Source organism: Canis lupus, chromosome 38 (assembly GCF_048164855.1).
Source record: "Canis lupus baileyi chromosome 38, mCanLup2.hap1, whole genome shotgun sequence".
Taxonomy (NCBI): Eukaryota; Metazoa; Chordata; class Mammalia; order Carnivora; family Canidae; genus Canis; species Canis lupus.
In genome coordinates, this window is record NC_132875.1 from 1702593 (window position 1) to 1724465 (window position 21873).

The 21873-nt window shown below is 57.8% G+C and overlaps 1 protein-coding gene and 1 long non-coding RNA gene across 2 annotated transcripts; both read right to left on the bottom strand.

Annotated features, from left to right (window-relative positions):
• Nucleotides 1-9341: 9341 nt before the first annotated feature.
• On the bottom strand, nt 9342-11098 carry LOC140626896 (uncharacterized). The gene is made up of 2 exons (XR_012025879.1): nt 10019-11098; nt 9342-9915 (listed from the first exon to the last, which is right to left on the bottom strand). It is a non-coding gene; the product is annotated as an uncharacterized lncRNA (long non-coding RNA).
• Nucleotides 11099-15235: 4137 nt separating this feature from the next.
• TAGLN2 (transgelin 2) lies at nt 15236-21343 on the bottom strand. Its single transcript, XM_072814759.1, has 5 exons — nt 21187-21343; nt 17107-17316; nt 16611-16785; nt 16263-16365; nt 15236-16005 (listed from the first exon to the last, which is right to left on the bottom strand). Exons 2-5 carry the CDS (start codon nt 17284-17286, stop codon nt 15864-15866), a joined length of 600 nt encoding a protein of 199 aa, XP_072670860.1. The 5' UTR covers nt 17287-17316; nt 21187-21343; the 3' UTR covers nt 15236-15863.
• Nucleotides 21344-21873: the final 530 nt, after the last annotated feature.

Genomic DNA, 21873 nt, shown 5'->3' on the forward strand with positions numbered 1-21873 from the left:
CCCTGGCCCCGCCCCCGGGTCCCTCGGACGCACCCGGCCCCGCCCCCAGCCTGGCCCCGCCCCCCGGGTCCCGCGGCTGCAGCCGGCCCCGCCCCCAGCCCTGGCCCCGCCCCCCGGGTCCCTCGGAGGCAGCCGGCCCCGCCCCCAGCCCCGCCCCCGGGTCCCTTTGATGCACCCGGCCCCGCCCCCAGCCCCGGCCCCGCCCCCGGGTCCCTCGGACGCACCCGGCGCCCTGCGATTCCGGGGACCCCAGCCCCTTCCCCGAGTGCGAAGCGCGGCGCCCACGCGCCTGCCTCTCCGCTCCGGCTCCGGCTCCGGCTGGACCGTAGGGTCGGAACCCGAACCCTCAGGGGCTTGGCACCCGGGATGTCTAACTGCCCTGCCCTCCTGCAAGAGCCAGGCCGGGGGACAGCCCCCCACCCCCACCCCCACCCCGGGGTACCATGGTTACTGTTCCCCAGCGCCAGGAGGTGCCAGGCAACCCTGGGTCGGATGAAACAGGTTTCACAGCAGGCGGGAGTCTGGTTAGACCGCAGAAAGAACTTCCCGCCTTGAGAACCTGTGTGCAGTTTCAGGAGCAGTTCCTCAGACCTCCAGCCCAGTCACGTGAGAATTAATTAAAAATAAAATGTAGGGGGACGCCCGGGTGGCTCAACGGTTGAGCATCTGCCTTCAGCCCAGGGCGTGACCATGGGGTCCTGGGATCCAGTCCTGCGTCGGGCTCCTCTTGGGGAGCCTGCTTCTCCCTCTGCCTGTGTCTCTGCCTCTCTTTCTGTCTCTCTCATGAATAAATAAATAAAATATTTAAAATAAAGTAAAATAAAATAAAATGTAAGCCATAAATAAATAAATAAATAAATAAATAAATAAATAAATAAATAAAGTAAGCCCTATAGACTGCCTGAATGGAAATCTACGGAACTGGCTTTAGGAAATCGGCCTTTCAACACTTCCCAATTTGGATGGACTGTTCTGGAAGAGTTCTTAGGAGTTTTATGATTTTCTTCCCAAGTTGGTTTCTTCCCAACTTCTTCCCTCCCATCCTGCAGGGACGCAGTTGAACTGACCCCTGCAGCCTGCGGGCCCCAAGCCTCACAAAGCCTCTGCACCCGCCAGGGACAGCCCCACCCCCAGCCCTGAGCAGCTGACCTCCCGGGAAAGGCAGTGGTGACTCTGTGACCCTGTGAACTGCTCTGCAAGCGCTAGCCTCCCGGCCGGGCAGCGTCTCTGAAGCTCCTGCAACTCATTCTTGTGCTTCAAAGCCGCTGGCGGCGGGAGGCAGGCCGGGAGCCTCTGCAGAGCTGGGGCACCGAGGCCGAGGCCATTCGCAGCCCCAGGGGAGTGGAGGAAGGGACCCGGGGTCACCTCCAGTTGTTCTTAAAAGGCCTTACTCCAGCAGACCTCGCATTCCTTCTCTGGATTTCCCAGCCTGATCTCCTCTGGGATCCTCCGAAGAACCCGGGGCGGCGCGGGGGTGGGGGAGGCCACAGTGAGGCCACAGTGTAGGAGGTGGGGTCAGAGGGGGAGGCCACCCGGCAGGCAGGCCCAAAGGGGGGAGCACCACCCTCTGGGCTTGGGAGTGTTCCTGGCACCCTTCCCCTCCCAGCCGCTTCCCAGCAGCGCCCAGAGGAGGGACCACTGGAGTGCAGCCTGCTGGCTGGGAGGCTTCCCCAGTGCTCCACAGAATCCTCACAGCACATCCCTGTGGGGTAGTTATCTCCACCACCAAGGAGGACACTGAGGCCAAGAGAGATCACTGTCCAAACTCAAGGCCGGTGCTCTTCTCTCAACCCACGCCGCACGGCCTATCTGAAGGAAAGGTGTAAAGTGCAGGCAGGAAGGATGGGGTGACAGTGTCACGGAATGTCCTGCCAGGCCTTGTTCGAATTCACCTCCAAGCTAGCTAGCTAGCCAGGCTTAAGTTTCTCACCTTGCCTTGCGGGAGCCCTTTGCAAGGCTTTCATGGGGCTCTGCTGCGAGTCTGCAGGGCCCTGTGTTTTGTAGATTTGCAAAAGTAAGCCGAGTTAGGGATCCATTTATCAGGGATTCCGCGCAACCCATTTGTGTGGTTCTCCATCACTTGTCTGCTGTGCTGCTGTAGGCCTGGCTGCCTGAACCGCTCCCCCCCACCCGCCCGCCCTGCCACCCCTCCCCAAGTCAGGACAGGAAAGTGCTGGCCATAGTCGCTGTGGGAATATGTGCTGTGGTGCCCAACACCAAAAGGATTTGCAAAGTGAAAGAAAAACAAGGCTTGAAATTTTTTGAAAAGCCAGAAGCCAGCCTGTGAAAATAAATCTAACCCTCCCATTGTATGAAATTGTAAGTGGAGATTCAGTTCTTATCACTGCCTGGCCAAAACGGAAGTCCTCTCTGGCCAGGAAGAGACCTACTAATGCGCCATATATAATTATAAACACATTATACATCTCACCAGAGAGAAAGCTGCCTTCAGAGGCCCTAAACTTGTTAACTACTTCTGTTTTTTTCAACAATGATTCGGTTTTTCCTTCTGGCATTCTTCTCATAGATCATTTCAAACACACATGCCCACTTGAACTTTTCTGATTATAATGAGACAGTCTTTCCATTTAAAAACTATTCAAGCTTCATGTATAAGTTTTCTACTGCTGCTGTAACAAATACTACAAATTCGGTTGCTTAAAACAGCATAAATTTATCATCTTATGGCTCTGGAGTTCTCACTGGCCTAAAACTAAGGTGTCAGCAGGACTGTGTTCCCTACCTAAAGGTCAATCCTTTATCCAGTTTCTGTAGGCCACCGTATTCCTTGGCTCCTGGCCCCCTTCCTCCATACTTAACGCCAGGAACATGACACCTCTGAGCACTTTGCACGAGTCACATTTCCCTCTACTAGAGAAGTTTCTCTGATTTTAGGGACTCATATGATTAGGTTGAGCCCACCAGGAGAATCTCCTCATCTCAGGATCCTTAATTTATTCATATCCGCAAAGTCCTTTTACCATATAATGTAAATATTTAAATATTTTGGGAATTAAGAGGTAGATATGTGGAGGAGAGGTGGTGCATTACTCCGCCTACCACTCCTTCCTAGGTAACAATGGTCTGTAATGTATTTTCAAAGGCCTGGGGGAGAAAAAAAAATGTATTCAAAGAGTTGTTACAACTTGAACATGCCTTTCTAAGCTGCATCTTGGAACATCTCTTTGAAGATTTAAATAACACAAGTGAGATTTAACAGATTTGGACATATATCAAGAATATATCCTCTTTGGGATGCCTGGCTGACTCCGTCAGAGCATGCAGCTCTTGACCTTGGGGTCATGAGTTTGAGCCCCACATTGGGCATAGTGTTTGCTTTAAAAAAATTGGGGGCAGCCCTGATGGCCCAGCGGTTTAGTGCCGCCTGCAGCCTGGGGTGTGATCCTGGAGACCCGGGATCCAGTCCCAAGTCGAGCTCCCTGCATGGAACCTGCTTCTCCTTCTGCCTGTGTCTCTGCCTCTCGTTTTCTCTATGTCTGTCATGAATAAATAAATAAAATCTTAAAAAATAATAAAATTTTAAAAAAATTTTTTGGAAAGAGTACATTGTCTCCTTTCATCAACTTTAAATGTATGTGTTAAACAACAGAAAATGTACATTAAAATTAATGAGTTTATTCTGTACAGGAAAGGAAACAATCAACAAAATGAAAAGAGAGAAATTAAATGAGAGAAAATCTTTACCAATCATGTATCTGATAAGGGATTAATATCCAAAATATATAAAGAACTCCTACAACTCCATAGCAAAAAAATTAAAAATGGACAGAGGTTCTGAGCAGACATTTTTCAAAGAAAGACATGCAAATAGCCAACAGGTACATGAAAAGGGGCTCACCATCACCCATCATCAGGAAATGCAAAGCAAAACCACAATGAGATACCACCTCACACCTGGTAGAATGGCTATTAGCAAAAAGACAAATGGTAGCAAGCGTTGGCAAGGCTGTGGAGAAAAGGAAACCCTCATGCCCTGCTCATGGGAAATGTAAATTGGTGCAGCCACTGTGCAAACCAGTATGGAGGTTCCTCAAAAAAACTAAAAAAAAAAATGGCCCTATGATCCATCAGTTCACTCCTGGGTGTTTATCCAAAGAAAACAAAAACACTTAAGTCAAAAAGGTGTATTATGCACTCTGTCTTCCTTTTTTTTTTTTAATTTTTTTTAATTTATTTATGATAGTCTCACAGAGAGAGAGAGAGGCAGAGGGAGAAGCAGGCTCCATGCATCGGGAGCCCGACGTGGGATTCAATCCCAGGTCTCTAGGATCCCGCTCTGGGCCAAAGGCAGGCCCCAAACCGCTGCGCCACCCAGGGATCCCCTGCACTCTGTCTTCCTTGCCGCGTTACATACACTAGCCAAGACATGAAAACAACCCAAGTGTCCAATGGAATGAATGAATACAGAAAATGTGTGGGGTGTATATGTGTATGTGTGTGTGTGTGTGTGTATGTGTGTGAGAGACAGAGAGAGAGAGGGAGAGAGAGGGAGGGAGGAAGAGAGATACGATGGAATGCCAGTCAGCCATAAAAATAGAATGAAATCTTGCCATTGGTGATGACACGGACGCATCCTGATGCATCTTGAGAGGATTAGGCTAAAGTGAAGTAAGTCAGACTGGGAAAGACAAATGATACGGTCCCGCTGTCAGGGGAGGTCACCAAAGACCGGACTGCTGGTTGACCCATGAGCTGGACGCAGGCAATCAGAGGCTCCTCGGCGTCACCCTGTCCTTGAATGTGGGCTCCACTTGGCTTTGCCTCCCAGAGGCTGCCCCAAGGACACAGCCTGGAGGTAGTGACGTGGCACTGAGGGCATCTGGCCAGTGTATGCGAATAAACCCAGCTGGGGCTTCTATATGACGTTTTAAGACTTGGGGGGCAGGTGCAGGATCCACCCCTCTGGCTCCCACGTGAGACAAGCCTCCTGTATAAGTCCCTTCGCTTATTAAACCTGCCACCTCCCAACCTGGAGGGGTCATCTCTCTCTCTCTCTCTCTCTCTCTCTCTCGCTCTGGTCTCTCTCTGCCCTCCACATACGGGGCCACTTTGAGATTATACCCAGGAAACTCCCAAGAGGGTAATGAACCGGCCTTCGCTTACGTGTAGAATCTAAAACGACAAACAAATCCAAACTCCTAGATACAGAGAGCAGATTTGTGGCTGCCAAGGGTGGGGAGTCAGGGGTGGGGCAATGAGTGAAGATGGTCAAAAGGTACAAACTCCCAATCATAAAATAAATCCGTCTTGCGGATTAAAGTACAACAGGCTGACTGCGGTTAATAATACTGGAGGATATATTTGGAAGATGCAGAGAGAGTAGACCTTACCATCTCTCATCCTAAGAAAAAAAAATGTGTAACTGTGTGCGGTGACAGATGTTAACCAGGCTTCTCGTGGTGATCATTTCTCAGTGTAGACAAACACAGCGTCATTACACCTGAAACTAATATAATGTTGTGTGTCAATTACATCTCAGGAAAAGGACTTAATAGGTTTATGAAACAAAAGTGATAAAAATGAACTGTGAAATCGGTACAAATTATTATGAAATTGAAAAGTAAATTGTAACGAAAATGTTCAGATTCTATCAACAACGTAATTCAATAAGGGAAATAGACAAATTCTGAATAAATAGGCACTTGGATTGTTTCATAATCCAGTTAACAAGGAGGAGAAAACCATCTGAACGCGTTGGGGATATATTAGATTTCCTGTTGATTTGACATAAAATATCGACATTGATAGAGCTTGCGTAACTCATATTAGTACCCTACACTCAGAACCCATGGCAGGTTGGCTAATGAGGGCCATCATATCAAAGAACATTTAAGAGTAATTACTGAACAATGTCCTGAAATCCTTACAGCTCATGTGAGAAACTTAGCCCAGATTCTCCCAAATTTGACAATAAGAAACATTGATCTGATGTTGCCAGGAGCAAATAGCAAAACCAAAGAAACGCCCTAATGTATTAATAATAATAAAAGTGTCGATCCGTCCATATCAGCAGAAAGAATGAATTATCGCTCTGTTCTGTCTGTATAAATAATATAAAATCGCTGTCATTGGGAGACAAAATAAACAGCCAGAAAAGGGAAGGGCGGAAGCGATTTTTGAGTCGTCCCAGCCAGTGAATTCACTTACTTCTTGTTACTCTTCCAGATGTTAGGATGTTTATAGTTTTTGCCAGGTTTTGAAACATTTCTCATTTGTCGTGATTCATTACCCTAAATCAATGTTTACTCTTGCCATGAATGTCGCATTAATAAGTTTGTCTTGCTTGTCTTCAGTGGGCCCCACAGAGCCTGTCCCACCCCTGATAAGTAGGGAGGCAGCCTTCCCCTTTCCAGCAAAACTTGCCTCCAAAGGGCGGCCGGCCCTGGCCGTATCTGGTGGGGGCCGGGGTGGGGTGCCCTCGCTGACCCCTCCCAGCCTCAGCTCCCTCCTCCCTGCTCCTCCCCGCCGCTGCCTCCAGCCTCTCCCACCTTCTCCCGGGCGCCCTGCCTGCCATCCTGGCCTTCCTTCGGCTGCCCTGCATCTGGAGCATCCGCTTCCTGCAGCCCCAGCCCCAGGCTCTCTCTCTTCCCTCCGTCGTCCCAGCTGCCCAGCCAGCCCCAGGGGACAGCAGTCCGGGGGGGGGGGGGGGCGGGGAGGAGGGGGCGGCGAGGCTGAGCGCAGGTCCCGACTCCCTGCCCGACCCCAATTCCACCCCGGGCTCCCTGACTCTTCCTACCACGTTGTCACTCCCAGAGGAGCCTCCAATTACACCCGCAGTCCCCCAGGCTTGGCGCTGTGCTCACCCCCCCCACCCCAGCCTCCCTACCCCCCCCACCCCCCCACCCCCTGCAGCCCCTTCTCAGCCGCTGGGCCTTGGAGCCCCCCGGGTGCCGGCCCCACCCTGCAGGCCTCCCCAGCTGCTCCCCACACTGGCTAAGGCCAGACAGATAAGAATTTTGACTCTGATGAATCAGCGCATTTAGATGGGAGGAGCCTGGGAGATAAGACCCAGCGGAGCCAATGGTTAAAATGACAAGTCTGGTCACTCACTGGAGCGTGTCTCCTGTCCTAAGAGCTCTGAGAAGGGAGACTGAGGCCCTGTTCCCCTCTGTCTCTCTCTATCTCTCCGTGCTTAAACTGCATTTAGGAACCTGCACTTCGCAGGCCAGGGATCAGCGATGCCCAGGCTCCCGAGTGGCTTGGGGGTATCAGGGCCACAGAGAGAAAGGCCAACGGGGAGAGGCTCCCAGCATCCCGTGGGGGAGTCGGTGTGGAGCGCATGTAGTTCCTTGCTGGCTCCGGTTGTCCCTGAACTCCTTGATACTCAGGCCTCCAGCGCGGGGCGGGGGGGGGGGGGGGGGGGGGCGGGGGGGGGGCGGGGGGGGCCCTCCTCTCCCCAGACCGGCCTCCTTGCCCTCCCAGCTTCTGCTTCCCTTGTCGGGGTGACCAACCGTCCCTAAAGGGAGTTCTGGGGATGCTCATTCAGTTCTCAGGAAAGCACGTTTCTTCTTGGCGGGTTCACAGCCAGGAAGTCCATCTAGGCCAGCCTGGACGAGGCTCCCCTATGACTTGTGCTCCCCATACAGCGAGTGAAGAAGGAAAGGGGTGACTAATTTTGGAGCCAGACCAGCAAGGTTAGAACCCTGGCCCGGCTGCTCACAGCTGAGAGCCCCTGGGCCACCTGCCTAACCACCTGGGCCTTGTGTCCTCGTCTGTGACGCCAGGTAATAGGCGAGAAGAGGCACTGCGCCGACCAGGCTCGAAAATCAGTTTGCACAAAGTCTGGTGGTTTTCCTTCCTTTTCCTCCCCCAGAGCTGGGGGCGGGGGTGCGTGGGGGGCGGTGCGTGGGGGGCACTATGCAGAGGCGGGGGGGGGGCACATCTTTGTCCTCCTCGTGGCATAAACATGGTCAGGAATCAGACTGTAAATCCTCTAAGTTGCAAGGATGCCTGCAAGCCTATCTCACTACCCCCTTCTTCCTGGAGCACTTGAACTCTCAGAACGGCCTTCAGTTCCTCCCAAAGCAGAGTAGAGCTGAACACATAAATAAACACTTGAATGCATGAATTATTTTACTGAAAGCATTTGCTGCCTTCCCTCTTTCTTCAAAACTCTTTTTCCTGTCCTTCTAAACTTCGGGGCCCTCAGGCTACAGCAGGGGAGACCCTGCAGGGGGCAGGGAGTGGGGAGAGAGTGGGAAGACCAAGGAGAAAGATGGTGAGCACCAGAGGAAAAGCAGGGAGGAGAGGGGCTGGGGGGATGCGGGGGTGGGGTGGGGAGGAGGGGTGGGGTGTGCCTGGAGGCCCCGGTCCAGAGGGAAGAGGCAGGGAAGCAGGGGAGAGGCACCACCCTCCCTGGTCTGGGTGGGGGTGACGCTGGGAGCGGACCGAACCTCCAGAGCACTGCCCCCCGCCCCCCACCTGGCCATAGTCCCCCAGGGCATGGCGCCTGCAGGCTTAGGAGACCCACTTTAAGGAATCTGCAGCCTCCGCCCCTCTTCAAAACCGCATCTCCACCCTCCGCCTGCCCCAGGTCCCTGGTACCCCGGACACGCCTCCGCACGCCTGGCACCAGCCTCCCCTCCTACGTGACCAGCACAGACCCTGGACTGCTTGGCGGATGTTGAGATAAGGCCAAGGAGGGAAAGCCGCCAAAGCCCGGAAGTTACACAGCCCGTTTCCCCTGGCAACCCCGCCACAGTGGCCCAAACAGAGCAGGGGGGTGGGCAGGGACGACTCTCATCCAAGGCCTTGGGCCAGGGCCCTCCCAGACCTCAGTTTTCTGGTTGGAGAAGCTTCTCTCTGCATCTCCTAGGACAGGGCTGCCTAAGAATTATGGAGGAAGCCAGCTTAACGTGCAGATTCAAGAGCACCCCCAGGAGCGCCACCATGGATTCCCAGGGGGTCTAACAGGACCAACTGAATCTGCATTTGTAACCAGCCCCCCCCCCCCCCCCCGCCGCCCTGGGTGCCTGCCGCATGGGCAGTGTGAGACCCGATGTCCCTTGGAGGACAGGATATGTCTGAGCGGGTTGGGACTCCTTGTGGCAGGGCTGGGGGAGAGACAGGAGGGGGCCCAGGGCAGCCCAGCCACCCTGTGTCTGCTGGAGCCCACAGCCAGCCCCAGCCCCAAGGATGCTTCACTTTGGGTATTTTCAATGTCCAGGCAGTGACCAGGAGTCCAGAGATCTGGATTCTAGAACATGCAGAACCAGTGCAAAACCATGAACTCCCACTGAGCTGGCTTCTGGGCCAGGTACTGCGACGCCAGAGGAGGATACACGAGGGTGTCAAGGATGCGGGGACCTTGAGCAAGCTACTTACAGTGTCTAGGTGTGTTTTTCTCTTTTCTCCAAAGGCTGTACAAATACTAAAGCCATCCCAAGAGGTGACAACTAATAGATCTGGAACTAATGGATCTGGGAGTGCCTCGGAGGCGCACCTCTCTGTCTGCCCCGGTGGTTTTGCAATAGATTTGTTGCCAGAGGTAAAAGCTGGACAGTCAGGAGCCCCCAGAAAGTCAGAGAACCTTGAGGATGGGAGCTCTGAGCTGCAAGACCCAGGGGCTGGGCCTCGGGGTCCCTCCATCAGCCTTTTCCTGAAGCTTCCAGATCTTCAGTGGCCTTGGAGGGGTGGCAGCTGTGCAGCTGAACTTCCTGCACCTCTTCTGAGGCCTGACCTCTCGCTTCCTCACTGCAGCCCTGGCCTCCACCCACAGAGAAACCGCAGTCGGTGCTGGCTGCCAGCCTGAGCCCCTCCCCAGGTCAGCCAGCTCATAGGGGAGCCCAGAGAAGGGCAAGCAGTGAGCTTGGGCTGCTTCGATCACCAGCTCAAATCCCAGTTCAGCCAGCTGGGTTCTGAAGTTACTTTGGCTCTGAGCCTCAGTTTCCCGACCTGTAACATGGGAGAGAAGAGAAGAAGAATCTGTGGCACTGTCCAGCCCCCCAACCCCACCCCGGTCCTGGATTTCCGGTCCCGGGGACGCAGCACCCCTCACCTCGTGGCAGAAACCCTCTTCTTCGCTCGCTCTCTGCAAAGCACGAGCCAACCTGGAAATCCATCCGCTCCTTCTCGTGCCTGCTGAGCCCCCCTGGCCCGGGGCCGCTGTCACTCCAGCCTGAATCCGCGCAGCAGCCTCCTAAAGTGTGTCTGCCTCCGGGTCTCCCCAGCCCCAGGCCTTTCTCTGCCCTACGTCGAAGAAAGCCTTCTAAATAAGACACAACTCTCAGCTCTTCAGCCTCCTGCTTCAGTCTCCTCAGTGGTGCCCCAGGCCCTGAGGAAATATCCAGAATCTTTCACTTGACTTTGAAGCTCCTTGGAAGAGCTGTCCTGACTTCCCTTCTCAAGTGCATTCTCAGCCCATGAGCTGGCCCTAGCAGTGGGGTTCTGCACATTCCCACTCCAGGCCGAGCCCACGCTGCACCCCTGACCCCCCTACCCTCTCCTCGCCACTATGGGCCACGCCTTCATGCTTCTGATTGTCCCTAAACCCCCAGCTCAGACTTCAGCATCTTCCAGAGAGCCTCACTGATTGCCTCCCTTCAAGGCTGGGCTGAGTGCCCTCCTGTGGGGTCCCCCTTCACCCCACACTCCCCTTACCGCCCCCATATCACATTATAACAAGCTCTTTGCTTTTCTGGCTCCTCCCAAGAGGGCAGAGACTCTACTTGCCTTGCTGATGGTATATCCCCCAGCCCCAGCACATACCTTACCCTAAATGGGTACTCAAGAAATATTTGTTGAGGGGCATGTGGCTGGCTCAGTGGATTAAGTGCGGGACTTCAGCTGGGGTCATGATCTCAGGGTCCTGGGACTGAGTTCCTCCCACTCGGCAGGGAGCCTGGCTGTCCCTCTGCTGCTACCCCTCCTCACACGTGCTCGCTCTCAAATAAATTTTTAAAATCTTAAAAAAAAAAAAAAGGAAATATTAGTTGAAATAACTGAAGAGCAAATACGAACGACAGATAAAAAGCTCATAGCACAGCAACCAGCACGATGCCACACAGTCGCCACCATGACGGCCCAGTCCACACGGAGCCATACTTTCTTGCTTCTCTAATGGAAACACGATTCAAAACTCAGGTTCTCCCGGGGTGGGGGGGGGAATGGGAGGCAGCCCCAGTGTCTGAGTCATTTTTGCTCTCCTCCCCCTCATACCCCATGATGTTGAGCTGTCCCTACCCAGACCCTGGTTCTCACCCCAGCCCAGGCCTCTACGCCAACCCCACTCCAGGATGGAGGGAGTGGCCCTCACCCACACTGACAGCTGACCTCTGACCACAGAGCCAGTTACTGATCCTTTCCATGGAAGAGCCCTTGAGCCCCCAACCAGCAGTCCGGCTCCCCTGAACAGATGAGGGGAGCAGTTTCCTGGGACAGGCAGCCTCAGCTCACCTTGACAGTACCATCAGTCTCTGCAGCACAAATGACCCAGAGCTAGCGAGGGATCCTCCCAAAGATCCCTGTTTGCACTTCTCTGATGGCACAGAGCTCTGGCTTCCTGAATGATCCTGGCTCGGCTCCTATCTGTGTCTTATCTCCCCTGAAGGACTATGTGCTCGTTGGGCAAACAGATCATGATCTTCATATACCCCATAAGGCCTGACATGGAGAACCCTAATAATTGCTGAATGAAAAACACATGGATTTTAAAAATAGGGTATGTATATGCCTCTCCAAGCAGAACTGCCCATTTTCCATCTAAAATGGGATCTGTCCTATTATTGAAAACTTTCCTCTTAACCCTTAAGAGATGCCAGAGGCTAATAACCTTCAGAGTCAAGAGGATCATTTTTCCTTGTCTAACCTAAATTTCTCTAGACACAACTTCAGTGCATTTTCTTTTAATCCACCGCTATAGCCACTGGGACTGAAATTCATTTCTTTGCAAGCAGACAGTTACTAACTTACTCTTTAGGCTTCTCCTCGACAAATTTAATCCCAGACCCTTTACAGTTCCCTCCTGAGGGCCCTATTGTCCAGCCTTTTTCCTGTTCGGCTGCTCCTTGGGCATTTTGCCAAGCTCTCAAAGGCCTCCCCCAGCCATAAAGGCAGGAATGGGACATATTGTTCTCCACGGAGCTATGTGCAAACTCACAGATGCTTACGTTCTGCCTACACACACAGGACGCACACCTCTCTGCGCCCATAATCCCTGATCCTTGGCAAACATGCTCACAGGCGGCCTCCACGCGTGGTCACAGACTCCTCTGGTCGCACTGCTCCCATGACTCCCGGCCCTGCAGATTCTCACACACCTGGACACACATGCATAGGAGGAGACCACACAGACCTATGCTTTTTCCCCAAGGGTGAGCCAAGCTAGGCTGAGCACCAGGACCCCTCTTCCTCTTCCTCCTCCTCCACCCTGCCTCTTCCTGTCTTCCTTCTCCAAGTCTTCTCTTTGGGTCACAAGGAGCCAAGCCTACTTTCTCTCCACCTTTGCAGTGATTTTCACTTCAAGGCTGAAGGCAAGGAGTAAATGAACCTAAGAGGGCTCCTACCTCCTCCTGCCCCACTCCCATTTCTTCCTCCAAACCCTCAAGGTGCCTTCTATTTGCCGAGAACACACACATGGGGCTCTCCAGCCCCTCCCCAGGTCTACTCCTGGCTGTCCAGAGCCCTGTATTCTCAGGTTTTCACCTGCTGAAAATGAACAATGGGAGAGCACTGGAAGCTGACAGATGAGCTGGTTCCATCTCAGACCCAATGACAGGCTGGCTTGCTGAGACCCTGGTCTGGCTGCACCGGGTCACTGGGCCAGGAGATTCAGGAACACAAGAATAGGGTGACATGCATTCATTTGTTCCACAAATATTTATCCAGCACCTACAACATGCCAGGCACTTCTCCACATCAACAAAACCAACACAAACCTGCCCTTAAAGAGTGTACATTCTGTGGGTGGAGACAGAAAACAAATAAGTAAAATACACTGTGCGTCAAGTGGTGATAGGAGAAAGCAGGGTGCAGGCCGAGGGTGGAATGTGCAATTTTTAGTAGGCTGGCCAGGGGAGGCCTTACTCAGGAGGTGACATTTGAACAAAGATGGTAGGACAGAGCCCTGGGGAGACCTGGAGGGGACGAGGGTCCCGGCAGCTGTAACAAACGTGTGGGTGCGAGGGCCATTGAGAGCCAGGTGCCACACAGAGGAGCTCTGGGCCCCCCACCCCAGGGACCCCAAAGGGGGTAAGGCCAGGAGAGATGAAAGAGGCCAGATGAGGCATGAAGCCGTGGCCCCACATGGGACAAAATGCTAAATGAAGCAAATTTTGAGGTGTCTATGCAGACAATTTCCAGAAGGAAGGGACTGAAGTTGCAAGTGAGGTGGATTGAGGGGAGCCGTGGAGATTGCTCACAGGACCTGTGGGTGGTGGTGATCGTAGCCAGAAGAAGGCGCGCCCCCTAACCAAGCAGGGCTCCATCGAGTGGGTGTTTGCCTTGAAGAGTGAGTTACTCCTGGGGCAGGGACACGGCTGCCGGAGGCACCTCTGAGCAGGGGGCGGTCACCTCCGAGCTGGTTCGGGGCAGCAGTGCCACCAGGCATCACATCTCTCCCGGCAAGACGTCTGCGCAAACCCCGCTGTCCCCGCTCGCCCGATCCTGGGGCACGTGCTGTGCCAGGGCCCAAGCCGGGCTTTCTGCACAGGTTCTGGCAAAATCCTCACAGCAACAGAGGAAGGAGCTAGTATCTTCACTGTTTGGATGAGAGGCGCCCGCCACCCCCACTTCCCTGGCCCCTCGGTTCCCCGCGGCCCGCTGCTTGCTGAGCCTGGAGCCGCCCCTTGCCCCGGGCTCAAACCCACGCCCCTCCCTTCAGTCTTTCCGGGGCCGCGGGACGCCGAGCCCCACTGTGCGTGTGGGAACAAAACGGGGGCGGTAACACGGTAACAGCCACCTCGTGGACTACGGTGGGAACCTGGGGGAAGCCGTGGGTCGCAGTGTGGGCTCTGGAAGGAGAGGAGTGTCCCAGGAAAGTCAGGAGGCACGCGGCCAGCATCCGTAGCTATAAATAGTTAAGTCAGGGAAGGGTGCAAATGACTTGGTTTTCTAGTAACAATTAGTGAATTCAATGTTTTCCCTGCGATGACATCACAGTCTCTCTCTGGCATCCCACAAGCCTGCCAGAACCAGAGATAAAGGGGCAGGACGACAGCTAATCCCCTGGGAATTTGCATACAGGCCGCAGCCCTATCTTATCTGTGCCTCAGCCCAAGGGACTGTAGCACGCAAGCAAATTCCAGCTCCTGTAGTGTTGTCAGGATCCTTCAGGACTGGGCTGAGCCTCCCAGCTGACCCCTCAGGTCCGGTCTGGGCAGGGGGCCTAGCACACAGTAGGTGCCTCTTGGCAAGGGGAGCCACGGCGGCGGGGCAGCGGGAGAAGAGAGAATGAAAGCTCTCTGAGTAGTACCCATGGTAACTGTCCCGCAGGCACAATCCTGAGGAAACATGCCCTGAAGCAGAAAGGGGGTAGGGGATCCTGGTGTAGGGGGCTGGCCTGAGGTCTGTGCACATCTTCCTGGGAAGTCCCAGGTCCCATGGGGAGGCCATGGGGTAAAAGTGACACCCAGGAACTAGAAACTAAGGGTGGTCAGGGCCAGCTCCAGACAACCGGACCCCAAAATCGATTATCTTGGTACAAGGCCACCCATCCACCCACCCAGAAGGGAAGTTGTCTCCTCTGCTCTCCAGGCACCGAGCTCCCAAGTGCGTGGGATCAACCACCAGGGCGTCCTCCCTCCGGCACCAGCTCTCACTCCCTGCTCACTGCAGCCCGTCAGCTCCTCCGTACCACTGCAACCCCTGGCCCTGGCCCCCAAGCTGGCCTGGCCGACTGCAACAGAGGCCACCTTGCCCCAAGCCTGCCTGGGGGGCCTGGCACCCAGAGACTTGCCAGTACTCAGGGCAGTGCCAAATGTCGGCTCCACCCTCCTGCAGCGGCTAAGAAGCTGTAGTGGCTGGAAGAGCAGCCCAGTTCCTAGGCCGGTGTGGACACTCCCCACACGCTCTCCTGCCCCAAGGGCAGCTGTGCCCAACCCCAATCCACCCTCCTCGAAACCCACAGAGAAGAGGACAGGGAAGGAAATTGGAGGATGGGGGTGAGGACTAGAGCCTTTCATCTCTGAGCCCTCTCACCTCTCCCCTGCACCAGGCACCACATGCCTCCCTTCCCGCTGGAGGGCTCATGCCCCAGACACAGCCAGAGACCACCCAAAAAAAGACAGAGACATTTATTTCAATCAGCAGACTCAGGTTTTTCAAGCCCCGACCCGTGGCGGGCAGCCCTCCCCCTGCCCCCTCCCGCCCACCCCTTAGCCACAGCAAGGGGAATGAAAAATGGGAAGCCAAGAGGGCCCCTGCCAGGGGCCGACTGCCCGGCTGTGCGGTAAGCGCGGCCCAGCTGTGGCTGGGGTGGCCGCCGCCACAGGCCTCTCCCTATAAATTAAGTCCCTGCAGCCACAGCTAGGGGTGAGGCATCCTCGTGGAGGGAAGGCCAGGAGGCAGCGTCCCCGAGCCCCGGGCAAGCAACGGATCGAGGGCAGGGCTCAGGGCAAAAAGAAGCCAAAGGGAAAGAGGAGAGGTATAGGGGTGGGGGGTGGCGAGGCCCCCAGATTTTGGTCCCAGGAGAAGAGAGGCCAGTTGGTCCAGTTTTGGTGGGTTTAAGGAAGGGGATGTATTAGTAAGCACAGGGGAGAGCCCGCCAGGGGGCACCCCCGGGGAGGCCAGGCCCCCACCCGGCCGAGGGGAGTCTGAGGGCCCCGGGAGCTCTCAGGGAATGTCACTGCTAAAAAATATATATATATATTAACCATTCACGAGAGGGCGGGAACGGGGCCGGAAGATCAGAGGATCTGGCGTGGCATCCCGTAGCCGGTCATGCCGGCCTGGGAGGCCCCGCGGTTGGTGCCCATCTGCAACCCGATGACGTTCTTGCCCTCCTGCAGCTGGTTGTCCGAGAAGTTCCGAGGGTTCTCCTTGGACTTCCTGCGTGGAAAGGGAGCGGGGTCAGGACAAGGTCGGAGGCTGCCCCTGGGTCCCCTGGACTGGGCAGGGGGCACTCAGGTGCCTGTGTCAGCTTGGTCCGTGAGAGCCTGGAGCTCTCTGAAGCCACCTCCTCGTGTCTCCTTGCCATCCCAGGAGGGTTGTGAGGACTTGGGGAGAGATGAGGGACGTGAAAGCACTTCGTGCAGGACCATTTGCTAGGGACAGGGACTGGCCCGGGGCCGCCTGGTGATACTCACTTGGGAAACCAGTTGGGATCCCCAGAGAAAAGCCCATCATCCCGGGCTACGGCCAATCCACCCAGGTTCATCAGCGTCCGCTGCACACAGGCCATGTTCTTTCCTGGGAAGGGGGAGGGCGTGTCGGCCTCAGCGGCCCTGGGGTCCTGGTGCCAGGGTTCCTCCCCTCCCACTGACGTCAGCAAGCCTGGCTTCCTAATTCCCTTCATCCCCAAACCCTGCTCCATCCCGACCCCCCACATGGCCCATTCCTCCATCTCACACACACATACACACACACACACACCCCTTTGTCCCCAGGGTGCCAGAAACCCACCCAGTCCCCCTGGTCACGACGGCCCGGCCCACCTTCCCAGAGATCCACAGTCTGGAAGATGTCAGTGGTGTTGATGCCGTAGCGCTCAGCTGCCTGCAGGAACTGAGAGATTTGCTCCATCTGCTTGAAGGCCATAGTGGAGGCCTGGATCTTCTTCACGGGCGCCTGTCCCTCGGGGTACAGCCCGTTGATGAGCTCACACAGCACCTGGGTGAGGACGGCAGGCGTGCAGAGGTGAGGCCATGAGGGTCTCCAAGGCTCCTGTCCCACCTGAAGGCAGCTCCTCCTCCACCCTGAGGGAGCCCTAGCTCCTTCCTGCCTGAGCCCAGAGGGACAACCCTGCTGCTCCAGCATCGGTGTCTAGAGCACAGCCTCCCATGGATGCCCCAGGGGCCCCTGTTTCACTCCGTGGGAGATGGGTACGCAGGAGGCAGTGTGTCCTCAGTTCTGCAAATGGGACAAGCCCAGACCCCCGCCCAGGCTCAGCTCTGTTCCTGGCACTTCCAGTCAGAAGGGCTCAGCTCTCACCGTGCCATCCTTAAGCCAGTTCTGGAAGTTCTCGCGTCCAGGCTGGGGCCGGCCCACGTCCTTGCGGCACTGGGTGGTGATCCACTGGATCAGGATCTGCTCCAGGTCCGCATCATACTGTTTCTCAATCTTCTGCTGTACCTCTCGGCTCAGGCCGTAGGCAGGTCCCCTGTTGGCCATTCCAAAGGGCAGTGGTGGCTGTGGGGGCAGCTGGGGAGAGGGCACAGCAGTCAGTACTCCGCAGCCGGCAGGGTGGGCCCCAGGGGAGAGAAGCACCGTCAAATGAGGGAACTTGCACCTTGACCCCGGGGCCCTGGGGCGAAGGGCCCCTGCAGGCCACCTCTGGGTGCCCCCGCCCCTACGACAGGCAGTTTACCACGTTGAGTCCTGCCATTAGACTTCATTTAACAGCCCTACTACTAGAATGAAGTAGAAAACCCACTGGAACAGAATACGGGGTAGAAAAGCCCGGTCTGGGGGTTCAGCCCCCCATTCGGGGCAGTCAGCTTTAGCAAAGGCATACTGGCCATTCCAACCCCAGCCCTGGGAAGGAGGATTTGGGGGCAGGAGGAAGACGCGGAATGGCTTAGGGAAACCTCTTCCAGGAGCTAGGGAACCGGACCAGCCACCCTCACTCAGCCTCTGGGTTTAACTGAGCACCACCCACCAATTGTACTACGGACTATGGAAGGGACTGTGGGAGTCCTTGGTCCCAGAATGCCAACAGACACACAAAGTGAGCACCTGGGAAAGCGGAAGGCTTGCAGGTGACAGAGTACTCCCTATGTCACAGAAACGTAGAGAAGCCTGGGGGCAGAAGCAGCCTGGGAAGAGTAGGTCTGACTAGGTCCTTAAAAGATTTCAGCACACAAAAGGAACTTCCCATGAGAAACCAGGCAGTCAAAACCAATTCTACTTTCCCTTCTAGAAGCCAGGGTAAGCAGAACAACGGCCGCCCAAAGGTGTCCATCCTGACCCCCAGGGCCTGCGAATGGAGATCACGGGCCTCTGCAGAAGTGAAGGGTCTTGACAGAGGGGGAGCAGGAGGGGTCATCCAGGCGGCGGCATCCTCACAGCAAGGGGCTCTACACCCGGAGGGAGGGAGGGAGGCGGGCAAGTGAGAGCAGCAGGAAGAAGCATTGTCAGGGGAGGGCGATGCAGCTGCCTCCCTAGGCTGGAAAAGACAAGGAAAGGGCTTCTCCCCCAAGCCCCCCAAGAAGGCAGGCAGCCCTGCTGACACTTTGATTTGAGCCAATGAGACCTCGGTCGGGGTCTCTAGAACCGCACCACGTGACATGTGTATTGCTTTACATGACTGAATTTGTATGGATCTGTTACAGCAAGAACAGGGAACCAACCCCTGAGCCACGGGTGGTATTTTGGGGGAAAGCCTATGGAGAGGAGGGAGACCCGGGGAAACACACAGGAGGGTTTAAGTTCCTTTGACAACGCATGTTTGGAAGAACCGGGTGGTTTCCAGACCGCTGGCCCCACCCTCTGTCTCACTGCCCCGTCCCACACCCCAGAGACCCTGTAGAGCAAGTCCCAGGAATGCTACCCAGGCCGAGGGGGGCCAGGACCCCACTTCCTACCCCATCCCTGCTGCTGCCCCTACAGGGGATCCCCCAGCACAGGCACCTGTGTGCAAGGACAGGAAAGGGACACTCTCCTGCTCTCCACATCTGGCTCCGAGCCAGGTCAGACTCAAGGGATGAGGTCACTCTGGCTGCCTCTCTCCCACACACCCCAGGTTAAACAATCCTGCCACCCCCTCCATGGGCCTCGGGGCTCAGTGCCACCCCAAACCCCCTCCTGCTCCCGCCTCTGGGCCTCTGGGTCTCATCTCAGGCCACCCCCTCCCCCACACCCCAACATGGCTCTTCCCTCTACCCCGGCTTATCCAGCAGCACATTTCCGGCACAGATCCTCCCCCTAAATCAGTTATTTTTATACCTCATTAAGAGCAACCCACCCTCGCTTCCCCGGCCTGAAGGCTGGCCCAGATAAATGTGGGTCTGGGCCCTGACCCACACCACAGGCACCCACTCTCTCAGCCGGGGGAGGGCAAGCACAGGGTGGCTGAGGCCTCGGGGCAAGGGGACGAGGTTCTGTGCTCCCAGGCCAGCCCCGCAGCTCGGCCACCACTCGGCCACCACTGGCTCTACTTCATTCAGCCTGGGGGTCCGTGACACACAGGGGCATGGCAGAGGGGAGGCCAGGGCTGTGGCCACCAGGAAGCCCCCTTTCCCCAGCCCAATGTCCAGACCTGTCTTCTGGGAGCAGCTTCACTGTGGTCCCCTGGGCCTCGGGGCTGTGTCCCCTCGGAGCCAAGTGGCCTGAGGCCAAGGGATCATGATGGCCAGGGAGAAAAAGGGCAGGAGAATCATTAACCCAGCCACCAGGGTTGGCTGGGGCGAGCAGGCCTGGAGCCCTACCCTTCCAGGGTCCCCCCTGCAGGAGCTGAACAGACTTGGCCTCCCAGACCCACCTCTGGGCTCAGGGGGGATGCTGAGGGCCCCTCCCCCACTCTGGAGCCTGGACCCAGCTGGCAGTGTCACAGCCTCCAGCCGCCGTGTCTCGGCTCCACTCTGGGGCCACTGCCCTAGAGCCCCAGGAGTCCAAGCTGTGGGGTGGAGTCTGGGAACCGGCGGCAGCCTGTCCGCAGCTGATTCTCCTCCCCAGCTGCAAGCTGAGCGGCCCCAGCTGGTGCTGGAGCCGGGGTGGCCCACCCTAGTGACACCCGGGGGACCCTCCGCAGCCCTCCCTCAAAGGAAGTGAAGATAGCCAGGTGCCTACCGGGGTGGGGCGCAGCCTGGGAGAGGCCCAGGGCTGGGGATCCGAAAGAAGCCAACAGCTGAACCACTTGGGGGGTGGGCCGGCCCTAACCTAAACCAGAGCTGCCTGCAGCTGTGGGAACAGCCCTCAGCCTCACCCACGAAGTTACAATGGCCCCGGAAGGGGGGCGGCCCCACCCAGACCCTAGGCAGGAGCTCACCTCGCCCCACCCCACGCAGATGCCAAGGCATAGGGTCCCGGGGGCGGGGTGTCTCACTGGAAAGATAGAGACGCTCCATTCATTGTGCCCACGGGTCGCAGGGGGGCTGGGGCGCCTGGAGCGAGCGCGGACCTGGCAGAGGCCGGGCGTGGACCCCTGTGACCCCGCGGGGCAGCCCCTCAGCGGCAAGTCCGCGGGCAGAAGAGAAAGCTGAGGCTGCACAAACAGGAAGCCGCAGGGCTTGCGGGGGGAGGGGGAGGGGGAGGGGGAGGGGAGGGGGGCCGTTGCCATGGCTTCTGTGTACCAAACACGGGAGCCCCGCGGGGTGGGGGCACCGGGCAGCCGCACGCACCGGCGCGGGCCGGGGAGGCTCCCCACGGCAGGGCGCGGGTGCAGGCAGGTGCGAGGGCCCGGGCGGCGGCGGGGAGGGGGCGCGCTCGGGGGCCGAGCTGGGGGCCGAGCTGGGGGCCGAGCTCGGGGCCAGCCCGGTGGCCCTGGGCTCCCTCGCAGCCGCGGTCCCCCCGCGCGGGGCTCCGCAGCCGGACCTCGGGGAGCCTCGCCCAGCCGCCCCCACCCCGCGCTCCCCGCTGCTCCCGGGCTGGGCTCCCGGGGCCCGAGCACTTGGGGCCCGCAGGTCCGGCCCCGCCGCCCCGCCCCGCCCCACCCTGGGCCGTTACAGCCCGATGAGTCACCGCCGCCCGCCGCCGGTGACGCAGTGGTCTGGGCACCCCGCCCGGCCCCCCCACCCCCCGGCCTTCCCAGCAGCGGGGGGCGCGGGGTGGCGGGAAGCGGCGGGGCAGCAGCGCCCCCAGGCCCCGGGGCCCCAGGCCGGCCGACCCCGTCCGACTCCGCAGCAGCCCCGCGGGCACCGAGAGGACGCAGACGGCGGCCCCGCACGTGCCCCGGGAGCCGCGCAGGAGGGGCGCGGGAAGCTCCGGGGCGCCCCGTCCGCGCCCCGCGACCTCGCCTGACCTGCGCGCCCAGCGGGGCCGCGCCGGGGCTCGGGGGACCCGACCCGACGGCCCCGGGCGTGCAGAGCGGCCCCCGCCCCGCCCCGCGGCCCCTGCCCCCTGCCCCCTGCTCACCGTCGGGCCGGCGCGCACTCCGGGCGGGGGCTGCGGGCCGAGTGGCGCGCCGGGCGCGGGCCGGGGGTTTTCAGCGGGTTCCCGCCTCGGACGGGGCGGACCCGGGGCGGGGCGAGAGTCCAGAGGCTTAAAGGCGCCGCGGCGGAGGGCGGAGGGCGGAGGGCAGAGCCTCGGGCCCGGGGGCGGGGGCGGGGGCGGCGCGAACTCCGCGCGCCTCCGCCGTGGTCTCCACCCGCGGGAGCCTCGGCCTGCACCCCGACCTCTTAGGCTCGTGCCTCGGGGGGAAGCTGCTGGCCCGGAAGCTTAGCTCAAGATTGTGGCCGTGGTTACGCGATGGAAAAAGCGTGGTTAGGTAAACGGAGGCACACAGAGGACCCCTCCCTCCCCCCAGGTGCCAGGGTGTGACAGCACGGGGGCTGCAGGCCAGGACGGCACTTGCGTGTGCTCCTGCTCTCCACCTACTTCAGGCCCGGGCAGGAACCAAGAGTGAGGTCATCCTTTGCCCGAGCCCCGGGGGTGTGGTGGGCCTTGGGACCCAGGGTTCAGATCTGGTCTCCTCCTGACCCGGCATCCCTCCTTAATCCCTGCAGCGATCCGAAGAGAAGGCCGTGGCGGAGGAGGCTGGCGGTTGTGTCGTGTCGGAGGGTGTGGGGGAGCAGGGTAGGAGCTGAAGGAGGACCCCGCCTC

What these genes read in the sequence shown, in the direction of transcription:
- TAGLN2 (XM_072814759.1), bottom strand. Translation starts at nt 17,286, where the DNA reads ATGGCCAACAGGGGACCTGCCTACGGCCTGAGCCGAGAGGTACAGCAG. An exon ending in GACTGTGGATCTCTGGGAAG is followed by an intron (nt 16,366 to 16,610) that starts GTGGGCCGGGCC and finishes CCCCCTTCCCAG; the next exon opens with GAAAGAACATGGCCTGTGTG. An exon ending in GATCCCAACTGGTTTCCCAA is followed by an intron (nt 16,006 to 16,262) that starts GTGAGTATCACC and finishes CTTTCCACGCAG; the next exon opens with GAAGTCCAAGGAGAACCCTC.